The following is an 11,366-nucleotide window of genomic DNA, read 5'->3' as shown; positions in this document are numbered from 1 at the left end:
GCACTTTTAAGTGAAGGCATTTAACAGAGACCAAAAGAATGGTAGAAAGCAAGCTCTGTAATCACTGTAAAATTCCAACATCACATTTAAAAGTTACCTTCTGGCACACAGATAAGATGAAACCTTACTACAAACATCAATAAGCCCAGGTGCGGTGGCTCAAGCCTGTAATCCCAGCACTTTGGGAGGCTAAGGTGGGTGATCACTAGAGGTCAGGAGCTCAAGACCTGCCTGGTCAACATGGTGAAACCCCATCTCTACTAAAAATATACACATTAGCCAGACGTGGTGGCAGGTGCCTGCAATCCCAGCTACTAGGGAGGCTAAGGCAGTAGAATAGCTTGAATGTGGTAGTCGGAGGCTGCAGTGAGCCGAGATCATGCCACTCACCAGCCTGGGTGACAGAACGAGACTCTGTCTCAAAAAAAAAAAAGTCAATAAAGTTTAGAAATCAACAGATTACTGTCTATGGTTACCAAAATGCTTCTTAAAGAGTGTCAATATTGGCCAGGCGTGGTGGCTCACGCCTGTAATCCCAGCACTTTGGAAGGCCGAGGCGGGCGGATCACGAGGTCAGGAGATCGAGACCATCCTCGCCAACACTGTGAAACCCCGTCTCTACTAAAAATACAAAAAAATTAGCTGGGAGTGGTGGTGGGCTCCCGTGGTCCCAGCTACTTGGGAGGCTGAGGCAGGAGAATGGCCTGAACCCAGGGGGTGGAGCTTGCAGTGAGCAGAGATCGCGCCACTGCACTCCAGCCTGGCAACAGAGCGAGACTCCGTCTCAAAAAACAAGAGTCTCGATATTAAAAGGATGATATTACATAAACTTCAAAGATAACACCTTAGCAAACTTTTGTCTACAGACACCACTGAATAATATAAACACAGATGTGGAGAAAATCAATGCATTTGTTACAGTAAGTAATCAGACAGGAGCAGGGCAGCAGAAGCCCCACCCCACCAGGAACATCAAGCAACCATCAGGTGACAGGCAGGCAGTTGTTAAACTCTCTCTCTGAACTGATCATTGGCTGCAGCCAGTGCCCGCGAAAGGCAGTCTCCCCACAGACACACACACCGGAAACTGGCGATCAGCAGCGCCTGGCAAGACCTCAGGAGGGGGGGACGAGCGGGCTCGCGCATGTGCACTAAGAGGCAAAATGGCAGAACTCGGCTGATCTATGACCTTCCAGGAACATTCTGATAAGGGAAGACCGCCTCAAGCGAGCATCTGCACAACTTCAGTAAACACACCGCACACGCAGCCCCTCCCAAGCACGAGCGGGCCACTGCACACGCGGACTGCCCACCCCAAGGGAGGAATCAGAGGAGAAGAGACGCACCCCCCGGGAAGCACGCCAATGTCTAACAGCCCAAGTCAAAGGTCTGTTTTAACCTGATTGTCTCTCTTAGCTGAGAGAGCCGGACAGACTCCATTTTAGTGCCTTCACTTGCAGCCCACCTTACCTCCCCACTGGTTACCAAGGAGTAACCAGTGCAAGCTGACGTCCAGGAATGCACTTACTGATACGATATTGAGGCAAGCTGAATCAGCAGCTCCTGGGGATGTGCTCGGTGGATGGTACCTAAAGCCCCTGCATGTATCTCTCTGTGATAGTTTGAGTCCCTGCGCCTGGAACTGTTTATTTTTCTGTAACTGCTTCTGCAACCAATTAATTTTTTAACTTTTCGCCTGTTCTGCTTCTGTAAAAAATGCTTCAGCTAAACTCCCACTCCCCTATTTAGACCATGGTATAAAAAGAAATCTAGCCCCTTCTTCGAGGCCGAGAAAATTTTGAGCGCTAGCCGTCTGGGTCACCGGCAATAAAAGGACTCCTGAATGAGTCTCACAGTGTGGCGTTTGTCCACAACTCGCTCAGTTACAACAGGTCAAACCTCGCACTGACTCTCTCAAGTCACCCACTTGGTCCTCTTCCAAGTGTATTTTATTTCCTTTCATTTCTGCTGTAAAAATTTTTAACAAACTTCCACTCTGGCTCTAAAACTTACCTTGGTCTGTTACTCTGCCTTATGCCCCTAGGTGGAATTCTTTCTTCTGAGGAGGCAAGAAATAAGGTTGCTGCACACACAAATGGATTCGCCACTGCTAATATATTAATGAAAGGTGACTAAACTAAATACAAATAAGTATCTTGAAGTTTGAAGAAAGTCCTTCTTATGTCACCACTCCCAAGTCCAACCTATAGTATACTGAACTGACACACCTCCGACTTAACGCCAAAAAAATCCTTTATAAGTCTATAAATTTCTATTCTCTCCTCCCCATAAGCAGCTGTTTGGCTTAGGGAAGCCCTAGTGCAAAGACAATCAGACATACTCCTCCCCCTAGAAGAGCTGTAAAACAGTCTGAATAGCCACACAAGCTACAAAGTTACCGGAATTAAAACAGTGTGCTATTAGGACAAGGAGACATACAGACCAGTGGTCCACAAGAGAGCCCAGAAAGCAATCCTCCATATATATAGCCAATTAATTTTCAACAAAGGTGTCAAGACCATTCAACAGGGGAAAGAATGGTCTTTTCAATAAATGGTGCTGGGAAAACTAGATTTCAGCACCCTAGCATTTTTTAATGACTGAAATAAATAATTTTTATCAGGCCGTTGCTTGCTTGCACATGTTAATCACTCACTTTTTGCTAAATATTCCTTGTTGCAAACCATATAATGGTAAAGTGTTGATGTACTGCTTTTCTTTGTCAAGCAGGAAGAGATAACTTCAGGGTCAGGTAAAGAAAAATTGCCAGAAGAAATGAATGGCTTTAGGGACACCGTTACCAGCTGCTAACAACCAGACGTCTGGTTGCTCAAGGCGTTACCTGAGACTTAAAAAACACAGACTTTTCCACTAGATTCTGTGGAACTCCCCCTCCCTTACTCTCTAGTCACATTAAAAACTACCCACTGCTTCCTTTTGTTTAGATGAATTTAAGAGATTTTGCCCTCCCACCTTCTTGCTTTAGCCAAATCGAATAAACCTTTCTCTATCTCCAAGTACCGGTGACTCAGTATTTGGTCTCAGCTCCGCACTGGGGATACAAGCCTGAATTGAGGATTCTGTAACAATCTTAGAAGAAAACACTGGGGAAAGTCTTCCTGACGCTGCATTTGGCAATGCTTTCCTGGATATAACACCAAAAGCATGGGAAACAAAAGAAAAAAATAGATAAACTAGACTTCGAAATTTTTAAATTTTGTGCATCAAAATCATCAAGAGTGAAAAAGGCAACCCACAGAATGGGAGAAAGTGTTTGTAAATCATTTACAGATTGTGCATATGAAACCCAAAAATCTGAAATCTGAAATGCTCCAAAATCCAGAACTTTTTCAGCACTGGCATGATGCTCAAAAAAAATGCTCATTGTAGCATTCTGAATTTCAAAGTTTTGGATTCAGAATGCTTAACTGGGGTCGGGCATGGTGGCTCACACCTGTAATCCCAGCACTCTGGAGGGGCCAAGGTGGAGGATCGCTTGAACCCAGGAGTTCAAGACCAGCCTGGGCAACTCTATTAAGTAAATAAATAAGTAGGCAAATGCTTAACTGGTAAGTATAAATGCAAATATTCCAAAATCTGAAATCCAAAACATTTCTGAATCCTAGCATTATGGATAAGGAATACTCAACCTACACCAGATAAGGGATTAATATCTAGAACATATAAAGAACTCCTACAACAACAGAAAACCCAATTTTAAAAAATGGGCAAAGGATATGAATAGTATTTTTCCAAGGAAGACATACAGTTGGTCAATGAGCACATGAAAATATGGTCAACATCAGTAATTCTTAGAGAAATGCAAATCAGAACCACAATGGAGATATCACTTCACAACACGGTCACTAGGATGGCTACAATAAAAAGCACAATAACAAGTGCTAATGAAGATCCGGAAAAACTGGAACCCTTGAGCATTGCTGGTAGGAATGTAAAATGGTGTAGCTGCTGTGGAAAAGTCGGACAGTTCCTAAAAACGTGAAACACAGAACTACCATACGAGCCAGCAATTGTACTCCTAGGTGTATATCCAGAATAATCGAAAGCACGGTCTCAAACATTCATCTGTACAACAATGCTCACAGTATTCACGATAGCCATGAAGTGGAAACCACCCAAGGGTCCGTCTACAAACGAACGCATAAACAAAATGTGGTATGCACACACAATGCAATATTACCCAGCCATACAAAGGAATAAAGTTAACATATGCTACAATATGGACAGACCTTGAAAACATTTTACTTAGTGAAACAAGCCAGTCACAAATGGACAAATACTGTGATTCCACTTATATGCAGTACCTAGTCAAATTGATAGACAGTTGAATGGGGGTAGTGGGAGGAGGAAGGGGGAGGCGCATTCTTTACCAATATGGAGTTTATGTTGGCAATGATGAACAGTTTTGGGTATAGATAACAGTGATGGGTACACAGCACTGTGAACATAATTAATTCTACTGAATTATACCACTTACAAATAGTGAAAATGGACCGGGCACCGTGGCTCACGCCTGTAATCCCAGCACTTCGGGAGGCCAAGGCGGGTGGATCATTTGAGGTCAGGAGTTCATGACCAGCCTGACCAACGTGGTGAAACCCCGTCTCTTCTAAAAACACAAAAAAATTAGCCGGGCATGGTGGCACATGCCTGTAGTCCCAGCTACTCAGGAGACTGAGGCAGGAGAATCGCTTGAACCCCAGAGGCGGAGAATGCAGTGAGCTGGGATCCCACCATTGTACTCCAGCCTGAGCAACAGAGCAACGCTCTGTGTGGGGGAAAAAAAAAAAAAAAAGCTAAACTGAGGCATAATACATTATACATATTTTACCACAATAAAAAACTGCATCATGGCCCACATAGTGGCTCACGCCTATAATCACAGCACTTTGGGAGGCCTAGGTGGAAGGACTGCTTGAGTCCAGGAGTTCAAGACCAGCCTGGGCAACATGGTGAAACCCTATCTCTACAAAATAAAAAAATTAGCCTGTGGCGCACGCCTGTGGTCCCAGCTACCTGGGGGGCTAAGGTGGGAGGATCGCTTAGGCCCAGGAGGTTGAGACGGCAATGAGCTGCGACTGGCTCTAATGTAGTATCATGCACTAGGGAGCGTAGGTGAGGGGTAATAGCAGGACACTCCCACTACATACTTCCTTTTGTGTCTTTTGAAAGTTATACCATGTGCATGATTATCTATTACAAAAAACAAATCATAAAAGGGGGGGAAAAACCTGCAGATGATAATACCTTCATATGAAAATGCTAGAGAGTCTTACATATAATCTAATTCAATGTTTCCACTTTATAAATGAGGAACTTCAACAGCACACAGATTATATTATGTTCTTGCCCAAAATCAAACATCCAGTAAGGCAAAGACGGCGATAAAAACAGAGGCAGATAAGGGAGAGTGTTTTTTTTTTGAGATGAAGTCTCGCTGTTGCCCCCCAGGCTGGAGTGCAATGAAGCGATCTCGGCTCCCTGCAACCTCTGTCTCCCGGGTTCAAAAGATTCTCCTGCCTCAGCCCCGAGAGTAGCTGGGACTACAGGTACCTGCTACCATGCCTGGCTAATTTTTGTAATTTTTGTATTTTTAGTAGAGAAGGGGTTTTTACCATGTTGGTCAGGCTGGTCTCAAACTCCTGAGCTCAGGTGATCCACCCGCCTTGGCCTCCCGAAGTGCTGAGATTACAGGCATGAGGAGAGTATATTTTCTTTTTTTTTTTTTTTATGAAGTTTTACTCTTATTGCCCAGGCTGGAATACAATGGCACGATCTCACCTCATGGCAACCTCTGCCCCTTGGGTTCAAGCGATTCTCCTGCCTCAGCCTCCTGAGTAGCTGGAATTACAGGCATGAGCCCCCATGCCGAGCTAAGTTTTGGATTTTTAGTAGAGACGGGGTTTCTCCACGTTGGTCAGGCTGGTCGCAAACTCCTGACCTCAGGTGATCCGCCCACCTCGGCCTCCTAAAGTGCTGGGATTATAGGCGTGAGCCACTGCACCCGGCCGAGGAGAGTATATTTTCTAAGAAAACAAAAGTAACCACAAAACAGAAGAAACAATTTTTAAAGAATTTTATTAACCCTTGACCGGGTACAGTGGCTCACGCCTGTAATCCCAGCACTTTGGGAGGCTGAGGAGGGCAGATCATGAGGTCAGGAGATCAAGACCATCCTGGCTAACACGGTGAAACCCCATCTCTACTAAAAATACAGAAAATTAGCCGGGCGTGGTGGCCGGCGCCTGTAGTCCCAGCTACTCAAGAGGCTGAGGCAGAAGAATGGCGTGAACCCGGGAGTCAGAGCTTGCAATGAGCCGAGATCGCACCACTGCACTCCAGCCTGGGCGACAGAATGAGACTCCATCTCCAAAAAAAAAAAAAAGAATTGTATTAACCCTTAAGAGTTTAAGGTTAAAAAACAAAAAGAATTTTAGAGTTAGGCACAGTGGCTCACGCCTATAATCTCGGCAACTCAGGAAGCTGAGGTGGGGCCAGGAGTTTGAGACTGCAGTGAACGAGAATACTTAAAAATCATATACGACCATCATAAAATACACTAATAGGTAAAATCAAATACAATGCAGATATTCTGGATTCATCATAAAAGTTATAAGCAATGCAATGATGCTCCTAAGTATTGCTTCAGACCCAAGTTAAAATGAAATAAACAAGAAAGAAAAAAACATGGAAGAAAGAACTTTAGAACTGGTCAAAATAGAGGGAGTGGTGATATTTTACCAATTATCTGAGGTAGCCTTGGGACTAACGTTCCTTGGCTGCTCACGTCTTCCCAGTCCCCAGAATACTAACAAATGTCTCACCCAGTGGCTCTGTCCTCGCAGTTTATCATTTGATTCTCCTACTATTTCCTCCCACACAGCAGCTGTTCGGTCAAAAGAACAGGAAGCCAAAACCTGTCCAAATTCAGGATGAGCCCATGTCACACGCCATACAGATCCACTATGTGTCTGGGGAATCCCAAAGAAAAAGAAAAGAACAGATATTCGTTATTCCAGGGCTCCTTTTTTCCTAAAAACTTAGTTTATTCATATTTCATAAATACTGGTTTTATGTGAGGAAACAGAATATAGTTTTACTTCTATAAGAGAAGAAAACTGATCAACATAACATGTAAATAAAAAGTTAAATCCGGAATGTTTTAACCTTTAGAAGACATTCTATATTTAGGATTATAGCGCTTCTGGAGTTCAGTTCTTTTGACATTTTACTAATAAAACAAAAATCTAGCCAGATAAAGTTTACTACTTCCAGTACTGATAGTTGGAGAGTTGCTTCAGAGTTTAGCGTAACCAACCTTTGTAAAACAAAGATTCTACAAGTCCACCATTTTACTTGTAAATTCTTTCTACAGAAAATACCCGTCTAATAAAATAAATAACATTAGATTTATTTGCTCCAAAATCCACAGAGACGGAAAGTAGATGAGTGGTTACCAGGGGCTGGGAGCAGAGTGAACATGAAGTGATGGCTAAATGAGTGCTGGGTTTCCTTTAGAGGTGGCAAACAATGTTCTGAAATTAGAAGTGGTGGTGGTTGCCAATTTAATGAATATACTTAAAATCACTAAATTGTACACTTTAAATGGGTGCACATTATGATATGTAAATTATAGCTCAATGAAAAAAATACTTTTTTAAAAAATTTGCTTCAACCAGGCATAGTGGTTCACGCCTGTATTCCCAGCACTTTGGGGGGCTGAGGTGGGCAGACTGCTTGATCCCAGGGGTTGGAGACCAGTCTGGGCAATATGGCAAAACCCCATTTCTACAAAAAATTAGTCAGGCGTGGTGGTGTGTAGCACTTGTGGTCCCAGCTGCTTGGGAGGCTGAGGTGGGAGGATCACTTCAGCCTGGAAGGTTCAGGCTGCAGTGAGCCAAGATTGCGCCACTGCACTCCAGCCTGGGTGACAAAGCAAGACCTTATCTCCAAAAAAAAAAAAAATTTGCTTCAAAAGTCTAATAATATATAGAGATTGTAGCCATAAAATGCTTAAATGATTTTAACTGACAATATAGTCCATTGATAATAGACTACTGTATGAAGAGTAGATATGGGGAAGCCCAAATCCTTACACCCCTCACGTTGGCCAAGGGGTGGGAGTGCAGGGGATTAGAGAAGGGATATAAAGATCTTAAAGAATGTCACCATCGAAAGAATTCTCAGGTGCTTCTCAGGGAAAATACTGTATAATAACAAACAACATGCAGAAAATGTGTTTCACACTCTATAGCTAACATTTTTTACATTCAACAACATAAAAATAGTTTAACCAATAACTTCAACATGGTAATGTCACCAATTAAAGGTACATTTTGCACCCTTATTTGTTAACCTTGTTTTGTCCAGTGTTTTCTGTACCATCTTTAATTCTTACTTATACAGGGCTATAAAGTTAAAAATGCACATTAAGGCAGGTAAGTTTTATTAGATTTACAGTAAAATGCAATCTAACTAAAGAATAAGGTTTGCACAAAGATGCTCATAACAATAAAATGGAAACTTAAATATCCATTAGTTAAGTAAAATGGTATTCTTATTGGCTGTTAATAAAAAGCCTTTAAAGATATAGAAAAGTACATATGAAATATGTTAGGCTTAAAAGCAAGAGATAGGGGTTTCCTTTTGGAATAATAAAAATATTTTAGAACTAGAAAGAGGTGATAGCTGCACAACACTGTAAATTAAGTAAAAGCCAATTAATTGTTTACTTTAAAAGTATTAATTTTATGATATGTGAATCTCACCTCAAAGGAGGGGGGAGCTTGGATAGAACTTTCACAAAAGAAGATATATGAATGGCAAATAAGCATATGAAAAAATAATCAACATGAGGTATTAAGGAAATACAAACAAAATCCAATGATTTTGTGGTCACTTCTCAGCAACTAAAATGTCTATAATAAAAAAGACAGGTATCATCAAGTGCAGGTGAGGATGTAGAGAAACTGGAACCTCACACATGGCTGGTGGACACTGTCACTTTGGAAGAGTTTGGTAGTTTCTTAGAAAGCTAAGTATATATAACCCATCGATTCCACTCCTAGGCATCTATCCAAAAGAAATGAAAATATATGTCCACAGACTTACACGGCATGTTCTTAATATTACTCGTAATAGCCAAAAACTAGAAACAACTCAAATGTCCATCAACTGGTGAACAGACAGACAAAACGTGGCAATATATATACAATTGACTACTCAGTATCAAAGGAACAAACTGACACATGACACAATATGGATGAACCTCAAAACATGCAAAAGGAAAGTGACTAGACACAAAGGACTATGTATTTCAAAATTCCATTTCCATGACATTTCTAGAAAGGATAAACCAGGCCGGGTGTGGTGGCTCACACCTGTAATCCCAGCACTTTGGGAGGCCAAGGCGGGCGGATCACTTGAGGTCAGGAATTCGAGATCAGCCTGGTCAACATGGTGAAACCCTGTCTCTACTAAAAATACAAAAATTAGCCAAGCGTGGTGGCAGGTGCCTGTATTCCCAGCTATTCAGGAGGCTGAGGCAGGAGAATTGCTTGAACCCAGGAGGCCGAGGTTGCAGCGAGCCGAGATCACGTCACTGCACTTCGACCTGGGCGACAGAGCAAGACTCCAGCTCAAGAAAAGGGCAGAGGAGGGTAGGGGAGAGGAACCCATGGAGACAGAAAATGGATCAGTGGTTGCCTGGGGCTTGGAGTGGGAATAGGCCACAAGCAAACGTCTGAGTTTGAGAGAAATGTTCTAAAACCGGATCACAGTGATGACCGCACAACTCTGTAAGTTGACTAAAACTCACTGAACTGTACATTTAAAATGGATGACTTTTAAGGTATGAAAATTTCTACTTGGATGGGCACAGTAGTTCACGCCTGTAATCTCAGCACATTGGGAGGCCGAGGGCGGATAACCTGAGGTCAGGAGCTTGAGACCAGCCTGGCCAACATGGCAAAACCCCATCTCTACTAAAAACACAAAAATTAGCCGGGCATCGTGGTGTGTGCCTATAGTCCCAGCTACTCAGGAGGCTGAGGCAGGAGAATCACTTGAACCCAACAGGCAGAGGTTGCAGTGAGCCAAGATAACACCACTGCACTCCTACCTAGGCAACAGAGCAAGACTTTGTCCCCCCCAAAAAAAGAAGAAAATTTCTACTTGAGTAAAGGTTTTTTTTTTTTAAAGAGAAAACTATGTATGTAACATTACAACTATTAAAATACGTAAAGGAAAAAGGAATATTCTGAATTACTAAGATAATTATGTTAGAATGCTACATAATTACAGATTTTCTTACTCTCAAATTCTGAGAAACACACTTGTTACTTTAATAGTGAAAAACAGTAAAATGTCTCTCCATGAAAAGAACTACTATATTAATTTTATCATCTTCTCAAAACAATTCATTGATAACTATGAAATAAACAGTAAATATTTCTGTATTTTTAATAACTAAAAATAAACACTCACCTTCCAGCTAGCAGTACAATGCCAATCACCACTTTCACTTTTATCCCAGACCTACAAGAAAATAAAAGGCAGATATTTTATGCAAAAATTCCTACAAATTGATACAAAAACTATAAGACTGAATCAGTGTACAAGCAAAGGGATGAACATATAATTCACAAAAGAATACAACCAGCAAGTAAACATTCATTCATTCAATTAAATATTTATTGGGAGGCCAGGTGCGATGGCTCACGCTTGTAATCCCAGCACTTTGGGAGGCCAAGGCAAACGAAGTCAGGAGTCTGAGACCAGCCTAGACAACGTGGTGAAACCCTGTCTCTACTAAAAATACAAAAATTAGCCAGGTGTGGTGCCCCATGCCTGTAGTCCCAGCTACTAGAGAGACTGAGGCAAGATAATCGCTTGAACCCCAGAGGCGGAGGTTGCAGTGAGCTGCACTCCAGCCTGGGCAACAGAGCGAGACTCCCGTCTCAAATATATATATATATATTGAGAACCTTGAATGGGTCAAGCACTGGGCCAAGCACTGAGGGATTCAGGAAGCTGAGCTCTAAATAACAGAGTCAATTAGTTACAGTCAAATCTCCTTATTCAAGGTAGTTATTTTCTACAGCGTCGCCTCCACCACAGAAACATTGCTGCCAGGGGAAATACTAGGTTAGGTTCCTGTGAGTCTCTGATCTACATTTTTGTCAACCGGTCAGTACATGACCTTGTTTAATGTGTGTTTCTGTTTAAAGAGAACTTATTTAATACATATTGTTTATTCATCACTATTGAACTCACTCAACAGCACTGTAACTCATGTCTGAAGGAAGCTTCTCTAACGCACGTACTATCTCTTTAACGCACATTGC

The 11,366-nt window shown here is 42.2% G+C and overlaps 1 protein-coding gene across 1 annotated transcript in view; it reads right to left on the bottom strand.

Moving 5' to 3' along the window:
• The window catches only part of SEH1L (SEH1-like (S. cerevisiae)), a 54,392-nt gene that overhangs the window by 23,069 nt on the left and 19,957 nt on the right, over positions 1-11,366 (bottom strand). Inside the window, exons 2-3 of the mRNA XM_011936663.1 lie at positions 10,507-10,557; positions 6,846-6,992 (exon numbers count right to left, since the gene is read on the bottom strand). Coding sequence (XP_011792053.1) covers positions 6,846-6,992; positions 10,507-10,557 — 198 coding nt within the window. The remainder of the gene's footprint in view (positions 1-6,845; positions 6,993-10,506; positions 10,558-11,366) is intronic.

This window comes from Colobus angolensis, unplaced genomic scaffold (genome assembly GCF_000951035.1).
Source record: "Colobus angolensis palliatus isolate OR3802 unplaced genomic scaffold, Cang.pa_1.0 Scaffold155, whole genome shotgun sequence".
NCBI lineage: Eukaryota > Metazoa > Chordata > Mammalia > Primates > Cercopithecidae > Colobus > Colobus angolensis.
Note: the sequence above shows the minus strand (reverse complement) of the source record. Positions and strands in the feature narration are given on the sequence as shown.